Source organism: Rhineura floridana, chromosome 2 (assembly GCF_030035675.1).
Source record: "Rhineura floridana isolate rRhiFlo1 chromosome 2, rRhiFlo1.hap2, whole genome shotgun sequence".
Lineage (NCBI taxonomy): Eukaryota > Metazoa > Chordata > Lepidosauria > Squamata > Rhineuridae > Rhineura > Rhineura floridana.
Genome location: NC_084481.1, coordinates 70,675,086 through 70,689,442, shown reverse-complemented (window position 1 = coordinate 70,689,442; position 14,357 = coordinate 70,675,086). Strand labels below are relative to the sequence as shown.

Genomic DNA, 14,357 nt, shown 5'->3' with positions numbered 1-14,357 from the left:
GCATCCCGACACCATCACCTCTCCCATGCTGTGCTTCCCCCCAACCTGTCGGTTTGGGATGATGTGGGAACCGTTGATGAAAGTTTTTTACTAAGTCCGGAGCATGGAGATCGCTCTCATTTTCCCATGACCTGTTGGCTGGTCCATAACACTTCCAGTGAATCAAATACTGTAGTTTATTCTGCCTTCTCCTTGAGTCCAGAAATTCTGCCACTTCAAACTCAGATTGCCCATCCACTATTAACGGCGCCCTGGAGATTCCGCCAGTCTTAACTCACTGGGAGGGGCTGCTTTCGTTAACAAGGAGCAATGGAACACAGGGTGTATTTTAAAAGTATCTGGCAATTTCAGACGATAAGCCACTGGATTGATTTGCGCCTCTATTTCAAAAGGCCCCACTCTCTTATCCTGCAGCTTCCTGCATGTTCCCCGCATCTGGAGGAAGCGGGTAGACAACCATACTTTGTCTCCTATTTGAAGGGGGGCCCTCCCATTGATGTTGATCAGCAATTCGTTTATACTCCATTTTGGCCTCGTCTAATTGTTGTTTCAGTACCTGCTGCACTGCTTGAAGCTCCTGCAGAAATTCCCCTGCAGCCGGTACAGGCATACTCCCTGTACTGCTAGGGAAAGCTTTGGAGTGGAATCCATAATTAGCAAAGAAAGGTGTTTGCCCAGTACTGGTATGCAAAGAATTATTATAAGCAAACTCTGCAAAATGCAAGTATGAGACCCAGTCAGTCTGTTGGTAAGACACATAACGTAAATACCTTTCCAGAACAGCATTAAGTCTCTCAGTCTGTCCGTCTGTCTGGGGGTGATGCTCTGAAGAAAGTTTTAACTCCATCTGCAGCTGTTTTCAAACAGCTCTCCAAAATTTAGCTGTAAACTGAGTTCCCCGATCCGAGACTAGGCTATTTGGCAATCCATGCAAGCAATAGATTTCCTTTATAAACAGTTTTGCCGTTTCTCTAGCTTCTAAGGCTCCTGAGCAAGGAAGGAAATGTGCCATTTTGGTCAATGAATCCACTATGACCAATATTGCCGTCATTCCTTGTGACTTCACTAGATCAGTTATAAAATCCATGGAAAGGTCCTTCCAGGGTTCGGTCGGCGTGGGTAGAGGGTTAAGCAAACCTACCGGTTTTCCCGTGTCTGTTTTCGCTCACATATAGACAGAGCAGGATTTTACATAGTTCTCGATATCTCGGCGCATTTGAGGCCACCAAAAATCCTTAGCCACATTCTGAATGGTCTTAAAGATGCTAAAGTGCCCAGCCGTGATAGAGTCATGACATTGACGTAAAATTCTGAGTCTTAGGTCCCCCTTTGGCACATATCTGGCAGCTTTAAACCACAACAGTCCATCCTTCCAATGGAAACTTACTTCTGAATCCTGGTCCTGTTCAATTCCCTGGATATATTGTTGCATGCATGGATCCCCCTGCTGTGCCTTCCTGAGCTCCTCTTCCCACGAAGGCTGGCATAATCCCAACATGAGCTTCTCCGGCTGGACAATGTACTGGGCGGGGGGCCTGCCAACTTCATCTCCTTTGTATTGCGGTTGTCTAGATAGACCATCTGCTCTCTGATTTTTTGCATGGGCATGGTAGGTAATCCTGAAGTTAAACCTGGCGAAAAACTGAGACCAACGTATCTGTCTCTGGTTCAACTTCCTAGCTGTTTGCAGACTTTTCAAGTTCTTATGATCAGAACGTACTTCTATCTGATGCTGAGCTCCCTCTAAATACTGTCTCCAATTCTCAAATGAGTCCTTGATGGCTAACAGCTCTTTTTCCCACACTGTATAATTTCTTTCGGCATCCTTTAATTTTCTGGAGAAATACGCACAGGGATACAATTCCTTCCCGTCCATGCCTGGCTGCAAAAGAACCCCTCCTATGGCTAGGTCTGAAGCATCCGCTTCCACGACGAAAGGGCGAGTAGGGTCAGCAAAACGCAAAATAGGCTCGGATGCGAATTTCCTTTTCAGTTCCTCGAAAGCTCTTGCTGCATTCTCTGTCCATTGAAACTTTCCTTTTCCCCTTAAACAGTCAGTAAGGGGGGCTGTTAGCCTGGAAAAGCCTGAGATGAATTTTCTGTAGTAATTGGCAAATCCCAAAAAACGCTGTACGTCCTTCTTGGTGGTCGGCTGGCCCCAATCCAATACACAACTCACTTTTCCTGGATCCATCTCTACTCCTCCTGCCGAGATTCGGTATCCAAGGAAGTCCAAAGATGACAAGTCAAACCCACATTTCTCTAACTTGGCATACAAGTGGTTCTCTCTCAGTCTTTTCAACACAGTTTTCACGTGTTGATCATGTTCTTCCTGGTTCTTTGAAAACACTAGAATATCATCCAGATAACAAATCACGTACTGGTCCAAGAGGTCTCTAAACACTTCGTTCATAAACTTCTGAAACACGCCAGGACTTCCACATAGTCCAAAAGGCATTACCAGGCATTCGAATTGACCATAAGAGGTGTTGAAGCCGGTCTTCCATTCACCCCCCTCCTTCATTCGAATCAGATTATACGCTCCTCTTAAGTCCAATTTCGTGAAGATTGTTGCAGAACGCAGTCGGTCTAACAACTCCGGAATCAAGGGCAATGGATAGCTGTTAGGTATGGTGATTTGATTTAAGGCACGGTAATCATTACAGGGTCTGAGTTCACCTCCTTTCTTCTTCACGAACAGCAAGGGGACCCCTGCGGGGGATTGTGAGGGATGGATAAATCCTCGCTTCAGGTTTTTGTCCAAAAACTCTCTCAGAGCTGCTCTCTCTGGCCCTGTAAGGGAGTAAATTTTCCCAGCTGGGATGCTTGCCCCTGGCACTAAATCAATAGCACAGTCATAAGGGCGATGAGGGGGCAACGCCTCTGCTTCCTTTTCATTAAACACATCTTCAAAATCCACATATTTCAAGGGAAGTACTACCTCCTTGGACTCTTGCACAGCTCCTGCCAGGGCTTTTATGGTTATCTCTGGCTGACAGTTCTCGTGACAGTACTGAGAAGTGAACCGTACAACCGCATCCTTCCAGGCTATTTTTGGGTCGTGCTTTGCTAGCCAGGGCATTCCCAAAATCACATCAAAGTTTGAGAGATCTGACACATACAAGGAAATGTGCTGTTCGTGCCCAGGAATTTGTAGCTTCAGTTCCTCTGTGGCTCTGGTCACTCCACCCAACTTCAGTGGTCTGCCATCAATAGTTTCAACTGACAAGGGGGTTTCTAATTTCCATTGGGAGATTTGATGACGTTTTGCCAACTTTGCATCAATGAAATTGGTGGAGGCTCCACTGTCAATCAGTGCTGTAGAGTTGAACATTTCTCCTGTGGAAGTTGTAATCCGAATCGGTAGCACCAATACCCCTTTTGAAGGGGGCTGTACTACCGGAGGCCCTTTGTACACCGCGGCACCCAGCCCTCCAGCCTGCATGAGAGCTGGGTATTTTAGTTTCCCGGCGGCCCTGTTTTCTCTGCTTTAAGTCCGCATTCCCTGGCGATGTGTCCCGGCTTGGAACAATAAAAACAGAGACGTTCCCGACAACGCCTTTCTTTTTCCTCCTCTGAGATCTTTGGATGAGCCCCTCTCGACCCTTCTCCTGTGTTACCTGTCACCCCGGGAGTTGGAGGGATTTTACTGCGAGAGGCTGAAGCTGAGTACCTCTGTATGTCCTGTTTCCTCTCCAGGCGCCTTCCTTCCAACCGGTTGTCGATTTGCAGGCACAGTCGAATCAGCCCAGGCAGATTCGTTGGGGGTGTAGTTCTGGCCAGATCATCCAAGATCTCAGCATTCAGTCCACTTCGGTACATAAACATCAGGGCTAAGTCATTATAACCAGTTTCCTGAGCCAGAATTTTAAAGGCATTGGTATACTCTGAAACGGTTCCTTTCCCTTGCTTCAAAGCGCCCAATTGCCTCACCACAGTCTCAGGTCTTTGAGGGTCCTGAAACATCTCAGTCATGGCTTGCATAAATCCTCGATATCTTCCTAGAATGGCATCCTTTCTTACCAGATAGGGAGTTACCCACTTGGCCGCTTCCCCTTCCAATAGACTGATCACGAAGGCCACTTTGGCCGCATCACTAGGAAATTCTGCATTCCTAATGTCCAGATACATTTCACATTGAGCCATGAAGGTGGAGAGTTGGTCACTCTGTCCTGCATATTTAGGTGGTAGTCCAATCGGGATCTTAACCACAGCGGCTGAAGGGGCTGTCCGCATTTGATCTATCGTGGCTTTCAAGGTCTGATTGTCAGTTTTCAATGCTCTAACTGACGCCAACAAGGTTTGGACATCTGCCTGTAAATCTGCAACAGTAGTCCTCAGCCGTCGCACTTCCTCCGCCTCAGAAGTGGGATTTGTCCCCCCTGCTGCTCCCTTTTCCATCTTGTCACGTTCAAGTGGTGAAAGTGTTGAGGGTTGGGTAGGTGGTTCTGTCAACCCGTCGTATCCAGGTTGGGACTCAGGAACCAGACCAGTTGGTGAAAGCAATTCAGTTTCTATTAAAGTAATATCCAGACAAAGACTACGCCTTCTCATGAAGTTTCACTACGAAACATAACCTGCGACTTGAAAGAGAGTTGACAGAACAAGGACCCACTATTTCCCCTGTCCCTTAAGAAGGGGGCAATTGGGCGTGAATTCTCTCACTCTGCCTTAAAGTGCTCTCATCCATTCTCCTCTTTCCCCCCTTCTTTTGTTGTCTTTTTTGTTGTCTCCTTGTACGTGGTGAAGGATGTGCTACTGCCCCCTCCCCTTCTGAGGACTCTGATTCTGGTATGGGGGAAAGCGGGGGGGCAAGGCCTAAACCGTCTGGCTGTTTCTCTTTGCTTTTCCCTGAGTCAGGAGGAGGCTGGATTCCCCCTTGCCCTCCCTCCTTCTCCAACTGCTCTAAGCTCGAAGGGGGAGGGGGTGTGGGAAACTCCTGGGAAGGATATGTGTCTGTGTGACCTTCAAGGTCTTTGCTGCCAGACAGTTCTATCTCTGAGATTCCCTCCCCCTCCTCTGCGTCTTCTTCACACGGCCCTGGCCAAATGACCCCCTCCCTCTCTTCATCGTCTGAAACATCAGGGCCCCAATCCTGCATCCCGACATTGGGATATGTAGTATCTATGATGCAACTTGGCAAATCTGAGAGCACAACGAAACATCTAAAAATAGTATTTGTAAAGGGGTAATTGTTCATTTGCAGGACAGACAATAATTTGGAAGTTATGCAATAGTTTTATGTAACTTTCTTTCTTTCCTTTTCCTTTTTTAGGTTTCAAAATGAGGCAAAGAAACATCATTGTGGAACCCATGGGCACTTCTAACAATTGTCCACACTTGATGGAATCTATTCCTTGTGAAAATCCCGTGTGTTACAAGTGGATGATTTCAGAAGGAGTATGTTTACCTTATAATGGAATATGTGGGCAAGGAAATTGTGTGCAACATGCTGTATGCAAGAACTACAGGGGTATGTGGTACAAACTGCACTTCATTTAAATATATTTTGCATAAATATTCAAAGAGATTTTCTAGCAACTGCCTATTAAGCAGGATTTCATGAAGCAAAGCTTCATAATGGAATATGAATTTCCCCAAGTTTATGACTTTATCATGCTGTGTCTTTTGGCCTTAAATGATCTGTGATCTTAAATAAATACTTAATGCTACCAGTCACTTCCTATAGCATGGCATCCTATGCTCTCTGAAGTCCTCTTCAGGCATTTGCCTGAAAACATGTTGAGGGAGGAGTGGGACCATGTTCCTTCCAACATCCCTGTCCCCATCAGCTGCAGCTTCAGGCCTTCATATGTTGGATGGAAGGTCTGAAGGGGTTTGGCTCATGGTGCCTAAGTCCTTCCTGCAACTGAGAACCTTCATCATGGGCATCTTCTTAAACACATTAATCAGAATGCTTTTAAAATCCCCATTCAGACCTTCTTGCTCAATGCAGGAAGTGGTGGGGTCAGCAGGGATAGCACCTGTAGGGACATTAGGTGTGGGTTCACATGTTCTTTGAATACCTGAATAGTGCTTGTGCTGATGAAATCCTCATTGTAAGAGAGTTTTATGCCCAATAGTGAAATTGTCAACCTGGAGCCTAGCTTGCAACAGTCTGTCACAGAGTCTGGATTCATTGCAGATAGAGCGCTAATCCTGTGGGCCAGAGGCAGGACATATATAAGCTGGAGATCAGATACTTGTGTCGGCAAACAAGAACCAAGGGCCAAAGACAGGAGACATAGCTATCTAGATGTTGGAATTTCATTACTGTATGGGATAGATGAGGTGGAGAGAAATGAGAGAAGGATGAGTTGAGGTGATGTTAGATGTAAGGAGATAGTCTGTGTTGTTACTCAATTCTAACAAACATAGAAGATAGTACCTCTCCCTAATCTTGGCGACTGAAATTGGCATCTTTTAGCTGTGCATTCAGCTCACAGCACTTATGCCAGAACTGAACCCTAGAAAACGACCTATAGTTACAGGCCTGAGAGTGACAACCTTGAGGATACAGTCAGGGAAGTCTTTGTTTTGTATCAGTTATATTTTTACTAAGTCTTCTGAAGAGGGGAATTATTTTCATGACTAAAAAAGGGATGAGTAAACTGTGACCCTCCAGATGTTTTTGTGCTCCAGCTCCAATTAGTCCCAACCACCATGACCAATATTCAGGGATGATGGGAGCAACATCTGGTGAGCCACAGGTTCAAAATCCTTCTCATCTAAAGGGGGGTGTTTTCTTTTCAAGAGTTCATATGTGTTCATCAGACTAAGTGATTATTCCTCAACACTCAGGATCCTTGTTACCAAATAAAAGGCACATTTCTTCTTCCCCTTGCATGTCCAGCTGAAAAGAATACTTTCTGCTTTGTTAAACTGTGGCTTGCTGGGAACTCTGAACCCAGGAAAACATGGCTTGAATGTTCTCTACATACCAGGATTGCAAACTATGGCTTTGTAATAATTTCACAACCAATCAATCAAACAGGATTGAGAACTTTATTAGAATCAAGGCTAAACTCCTTCTGATGCCTGCCTGGCCATAACTACCAACTACAAACAACCAAAGAAATAAAACTGCATTAAAGGACCCATTTTGCTCCTAAGGGGTGCTATCACAATTACTTAACTGTGTAGTCAGGAAACATTTCCAAATACAAACAAGGAATATAGATCGATAGATATAGGCTGCTTTCACACTGCACTTTATTCTTTTATTCTGACAATTTCTTACCTGGTAATTTGCGCATTATACTTGATCTTTCACAAGACATACAAGCTAGTTCTGTAATTCTAGTAGAATATAGTGCAAGTTTAGCACTAATTTTTGTGATAAATAATACCAGAAATAATCTGTTTGCTTGGGAACCCAGAAAATTGCAGGAGTTTTTCGCTAGATGCAGCCACTCATGTGACAGGCATCCCAGGATGCAGTGTGTTCCTGCTCTTTAGGCACACTTTTTTTTTTTTTGCCTGATGAAAATTGTACCGGTATTCCGGCATAAGCACGGGTAGCAGCAGCATTTCCCACATACACTCCTATGTCTATACAACTAAAAAAAACAACACATGTCAGATGTTAAAGAGAGAGGGGTTGCATGGCGATGGGATGAGATCTTCGACCTTCTACACAGTGGGGAACTACATTGTGCATGTGTATAATGGGTGAGGGACAAAACCAAGACATTCGCTACAGCTGTGTGAAAGACAGTTGCGCGAAGTGCCGGTATAAGCTGAAAAATCTACTGTTCCTTAATTCAACAGGAACTGCAGTGTGAAAGGAATTTTAGAAATCGGGACAGAAGTGCTACCATTTTAATATGTTAAACCAACACAAAAAGGCCCATGTCTGAAAGCAGCCATAGATATAAGAGGCATGATCTTTGTTTGAAATCCTGGTTTATAATGAGAGCTCAAACTATAGATTCCCACTTCAGATATTATGACAAACTGTGGCTTGATATTAATTCCAGCAAAAGAAGGAGGCAGCAAATGGGCATGCACCACATTCCTGATGCAGCAAACCATGTTTGGGCCATTATGTCAATTGAAGTCAAAATTACTCATTCTGTAATGCTTACTTGGTTGAAAGATGAATTAGAAATCTTTTGAATAAATAGTGCTATTTAATATGAATCACAGAATTTGCCCTTTTTTCTTACTGAAAGCTTAAAATATTTACACCAGTCTGTGTCTCCCATTGTTTTTTCTGTAATTACAACAGCTTTTAAAAAAAAAGTACTCAGGGAATATGCTGTTGCTTTGTCACAGCTGATTTATGCTTCCAGATTGTGATAATATGTAAATGAAAACATTGTGCTGAGCAATGTGGTGTTTACTTTGCAAAATTTCAAATATAGAATCTGTTCAGGGTACAGCTTGTTAATAATGAATACGCATACATTTTTATATGAAATCTACAAACAAGTAGTGGGTGCTGTTTACCTACTTGCAGTTTGAATTGTATTCAAAACCTTCATAGGTCAATACTGACTAATTGCAGGATTGTATTATAGACAATTCGTCCATCTATAAACATATAAAACAGTGTCTTAATTTTAGAACCTGCCAATTTAATAAAATATTTGAAACAGAGGAGTGCCATCCCCCCAGTTGTTGAATGTATCAGGGTTTTCATTGTAAAGATTGGTGCATTTATCTTTGAACTCTCCACGCAATAAGGGGCCCTCCAATAACATATCTTACTGAACTCCAAAATACTTATTGGGTGAGATCCATTGTTAGTCACACAGAGTAGAACCACTGAAGTCCATTGATTTCATTAAGTCTACTGTGAGTATGACTAATACTCGATCTCACCTTTTAAGTTTAAAATGCAACTTGTATTTGTTAAGGAACTTACTGGAGGAGTGACACCCTGATAAATTCCAATGTATATACTCACTACAGTTTCCCACGCATACAAGCATTTTTTCTGTTCTGTCTGGAGAGTGGGGCTGGTGTCGGTACCCAGCATCCTAGGGCACTGCTTGGACCTCATTGACCCCTGCTCCAGGCCTTGGTCTGCTTGCCCCAGAATCATACTGCTTGTCATTTTTTTAATTTCCCACAATGTTCCCAAGTGATGCTACATAAGGGCATTGTAGGAAATTAAAAGGCAGATGGCTCACAGCCATCCACTGCAGATCACAACATTGTTTCTGTTACCTACCTGGGGACCCTAATAATGCTGGGGGAGCTCTAATGACATAGGATATTTTGCCAGAGCTCCTTCAAACCTGAAGCCGGCCCTGCCCAAGAACTATTTTCATGTCTACATGGGTATTTCATCTGATACAAAGGGCACAAAATTACATATATAACAGCTTTGCCTTTCAAAATATTCACAGTGGGACCCTGCTGTCTTTTCAAGTTAGTGCCTACAAGTATTTTGCAGTGGAAAATGTTGAGGAATATATACTGTATTTGGTTATCCCTTCTGGAGTACCAAATGTCTTATGAGAGCTGGCTCTTTGCAATGACATCGGTAGACATGTATTTTAGTTACACGGTGCATGTTTGCATGGACATTCACTTTTGTCAAAGGGTATACCTGTGAGAAATTATATTGTGGTCTGTGTATCTTGTGATCATTGGCTTCTTCCCGGTTGAAGTGTTCAGAAAGTCAAACTGTATCTTGTCGTAATAATCTGTTGTGGAATAGTCAAACTTTATGAAGGCAGGTGGACAAAATATTTAACACTTCTCTGATATGTCTGACCAACCAGTAATTCTACTGTACGCTGCTGAGTTCAGGTTTTAATCAGTATTACAACAGATGAAAGACAGTGGCAGTCTTTTCTTTAGTTTTGTCACTGGAGGGAGAAAAATATATTCATAGTTTTTTAATAACGGGTAAGAAAATCTAGGAACGTCTGGTAGAAGTAAGAAGTTTGTGACTGAAGCTATTCTTGTTTTGTACCAAGTGTTAAAGGAAACTCTCTCTTGGGTTCCGTTTGACATTTTCTTTACAGCTGAATGTTTGTTTTCTAAGCCTGCCCCATCCAAATTTGGAAAGATTTCTAAATGCATGTTCAGTTCAACTGACAGGTTAAAACAGAGGCACCAGGGCTGAGGAGAGGAAGGGGGGGCAAAATCCCCAGGGCCTGGGCCTCTGGGGGCCTGGACTGTAAAAAAAAGAAACAATACGTAACAACATAATTTTTGGTATCTCAAAAGACTAGAGAGAGAGTGGTTATAATGTCTGTTGCTAAATCTCAGCATATCCGAGTCTTCTATAAGCACCAACATTTGTTAATATGAGTCAGACATGACAAAGCACAGCATACACCTTGAAAGTCTCAAGCTTAGATCAGAACTGCTAGGCGCCTAATTCACAGAAATATCAGACCCCAGTAGTAGACCCCAGCTAACAGTCCACAGAGTTACTAGGCTCCATTAGTAGGTCCCAGTTCACTTTATAGATCTACTAGGCCCCAGTAGTAGGCCCCAGATCACACTTCACAGAACTGTTAGACCCTAGTTCACATTTACTCAACAAACATTTCTTATAGTTCTCTTAAAGTGGTACTACTACAGTGGTATGTAAAGAGAAAGCTAATACATGGAAGTGTGTGTCACATTTTCTTCTCATTCCTCTGTGACTAGACCATGTTGGAACAAGTCTACATGTGTTTTGGCATTATTTTAAGGTGAAGTTAACATTATGGAGCACAAGTACAAGTCTAGAACACAGAAGAGAAAAGTGAGAAAAATATGAAAAAGAGAAAAGAAAAATCAAGCAAGTTTATTCAACCTGGGCTTTGTTTCAAATCATCATGTGGTGACGAGGGAGATAGGCAAAGCCAGTCTTTGGATGCTGAAGCACTATTAGAATAAAAAGCAAATGAGGATTCTGCTGAAGTACAAGAATAGAGATGTACTAGCACTATTCTGGGTAAGGATAGCTCACTATTGAATACTTCACTGTGAATTAATCTGCCTGTTCACTTAGCACACCAGAAATATTTTTCATATTGCTACCTTTTCTTTCATTTTTGTGAGCAAAACTAAATATGAATCACTTATTCTTCAAACATCAAGTTAGTATTAGTGTACAGTACTAATGTACAGTACTTGCAAGACATTTAGGACCACTATAAATTTTCTGGACCTTCTTTGTAGGTCCTGTACTAAATAAAAACAAAACAAAACTATTTACTCCATTGAAAACAGCATAAAATAGCTTCAGCTGATATAAAATAATCTCAAAATAATGTTGAATATATATATATAGAAAAAACCAACAATGTATTGCAATACAATTATGCGTTTTTCAAGAGTTATTTTTAATAGTGTTATCTTTAATAAACATATTGACTGTCCCATTCTGATAAATGTTTTTCATTTCTTGTCAATCTTTCTCACTCTCAGTCATTTAAAACTTGCTTAAAGAAAGTAGCAACGTTTGGTTTGTAGGAAGATTTGGGGGGGGGAGAGAGAGAGATCATGCATCTTGCCAGGGCCCAGTGCCAGCTCTTACTGGCCCTGAAGAGCATTACTAACTTTTATATAGTCTGGCATAGTCTTTGAAAGCCTTTTCTATCTTTTAAAAAAAATAAATTTACTAGAAATTAAGAGACCTTTCTTCACATTTCACTTCTACTAGATGTTCTATTGATGTGCTTAAAAATCAGCAGTTACTTCTGCCCATTTCCAGCAATCTACACATGGTTTTCTCCTGCTGATATGTTAGATGAAGATTGTAGAATTTAGCATCATAATTTCATAATAGTAATGTTAGCTCTGCTAGTTCTCTACTAATTTCAGTAAACAATGACCAATCAGTATGGTTGTAATGGAGTGAGACCATAATGTTTTCTTCTGAGCAGTATAAAATAATTAGCCTAGATAGCTGTAAATAGATAGAAATCTTCCTTGATACCTTTGCTCCTTATGTGGAGCATGCCATAGTATCCTGAAACAAGTCTTTGTCTAGCTTTGTAATGTCAAGTGTCCAATATTTCCCGCAAATGCCTACAAGTGCATACCTATTCAGCATTGCAAGCTACGTCAAGAGTTCCAATAAATTAAAGAGAAGCTAAACAAATTAATTGCACTATACACTGCTGGAAAACAAGACTCTTATTCTGTGATGAATGCAAGGCTTCATGAGCAACAGTATTAAGAAGTGACTGATATGGGTGCTCTGCTTTCTTCTTTGCTGATTTCTCCCAGCTTATGTATCATAGCTACCAGGAGCATCTATGAGGTACATAGCTAACTAGGAGGCTGCTCTGATTCCAGTCATATATAAGATGTATAAGATCATAAGAAGAACCTGCTGGATCAGGCCAGTAGCCATCTAGTCCCACATCTTGCTCTCACAGTGGCCAACCAGATACCCACAAGAAGCCTTCAAACAGGACCTGAGTGCAAGAGCACTCTCCCCTCCTGCAGCTTCCAGCAACTGGTTTTCAGAAACATGCTGCCTCTAACTATGGTGGCAGAGCACAGCCATGATGTCTCCTAGCCATTGAAAAGCCTTGTCCTCCATGAATTTGTCTAATCCTCTTTTAAAGCCATCCAAATTGGTGGACATATTTGCCTCTTGTGGGAGCAAATTCCATAGTTTAACTATGAGCTGTGTGAAGAAGTACTTTCTCTTGTCTGTCCTGAATCTTCCAACACGAGAGGAAGAAAAACTTTTCTCTATCCACTTTCTCCATGCCATACATAGTTTTATACACTTCTATCATGTCCTTTTCTCTGTACTAAAAAGCCCCAAATGCTGCCGTCTTTCCTCATAGGAGAGTCACTCCATCCCCTTGATAATTCTGGTTGCTTTTTTCTAACCCTTTTCCAACTCAACAATATCCTTTTTGAAATAAAGTGACCAGAACTGTACACAGTATTCAAAATGTGGCTGCACCATAGATTTATATAAGTAGTTTTGTTTTCAATACCTTTCCTAATGATCCCTAGCATGGAATTTGCCTTTTTCATAGCTGTCACACACTGGATGTACAACTTCATTGAGCTATCCACTATGACCCAAAGATCTCACTCCTAGTCAGTCACCTCCAGTGCAGATCCCATGAGCGTATATGCGAAATTAAGATTTTTTTGCTCCAATATGCATCACTTTACACTTGTTTACATTGAATTTCATTTGCCATTTTACCGTCCATTCACTCAGTTTGAAGAGGCCCCTTTGGAGTTCTTCGTAGTCCCTTTTTGTTTTAACAACCCTGAACAATTATCAGCAAACTTGGCCACTTCACTGTTCACCCCTAATTCTAGGTTGTTTATGAACAAGTTAAAAACACAGATCCCAATACTGATCCTTGGGGGACTCCACTTTCTACAGCCCTCCACTGAGAGAACTGTTTGTTTATTCCTACTCACTGCTTCCTGCTACTTAACCAATTCCTGATCCACATGAGGACCTCTCCTCTTAATCCATGACTGTGAAGCTTATTCAGGAGTCTTTGTGAGGTACCTTGTAGAAAGCTTTTTGAAAGTCCAACTACACTATGTCCACTGGATCACCCCTATCTATATGCTTGTTGACACTCTCAAAGAATTCTGGATAAGAGAAACATCAACTCATTTCAAATGTGGTGTTGGAGGAGAACTTTGTGCATACCATGGACTGCGAAAAAGACAAATAATTGGGTGTTAGAACAAATTAAACCAGAACTATCACTAGAAGCTAAAATGATGAAACTGAGGTTATCATACTTTGGACACATAATCAGAAGACCTGATTCACTAGAAAACACAATAATGCTGGGGAAAACAGAAGGGAGTAGAAAAAGAGGAAGGCCAAACAAGAGACGGATTGATTCCATAAAGAAAGCCACAGACCTGAACTTACAAGATCTGAACAGGGCATTTCATGACAGATGCTTTTGGAGGTCACTGATTCATAGGGTCGCCATAAGTCGTAATCGACTTGAAGGCACATAACAACAATGAGATAGGACTTTCACTTGTAGATGCCATGCTGGCTCTGCTTCAGCAAGGCTTGTTCTGCTATATGCTTGGTTAATTATCTTTAATAATACTTTGTACCAGCTTTCTCAGGACAGACATTAAGCTAACTGGCCTGTAATTTCCCAGATCCTCCCGAATTCCTTTTTAAAGGTTGGTGGTACATTGGCTGCTTTCCAGTCCTCAGGAGGCAGATCTGAGGGACTACATAATTTTGTTAAAAGATCAGCAATTCCACATTTGGGTTCTTTGGGAACTCTAGGGTGGATGCCATCTGAACCCAGTGATGTGTCAGTTTTTATTTTGTCTAATAAGCCTAGAACTTCATATCTCGTCACCACTATTTGTCTAATTTCCTCAGATTCTCTTCCTGCAAATGTCGGTTTAGGTTCAGGGATCTGCCCTATATCCAACAC

The 14,357-nt window shown here is 42.0% G+C and overlaps 1 protein-coding gene across 1 annotated transcript in view; it reads left to right on the top strand.

Annotated features, from left to right (window-relative positions):
* Positions 1–14,357, top strand: part of THSD7B (thrombospondin type 1 domain containing 7B) — a 653,838-nt gene that overhangs the window by 298,882 nt on the left and 340,599 nt on the right. The window contains exon 7 of the mRNA XM_061608903.1: positions 5,276–5,473. Coding sequence (XP_061464887.1) covers positions 5,276–5,473 — 198 coding nt within the window. The remainder of the gene's footprint in view (positions 1–5,275; positions 5,474–14,357) is intronic.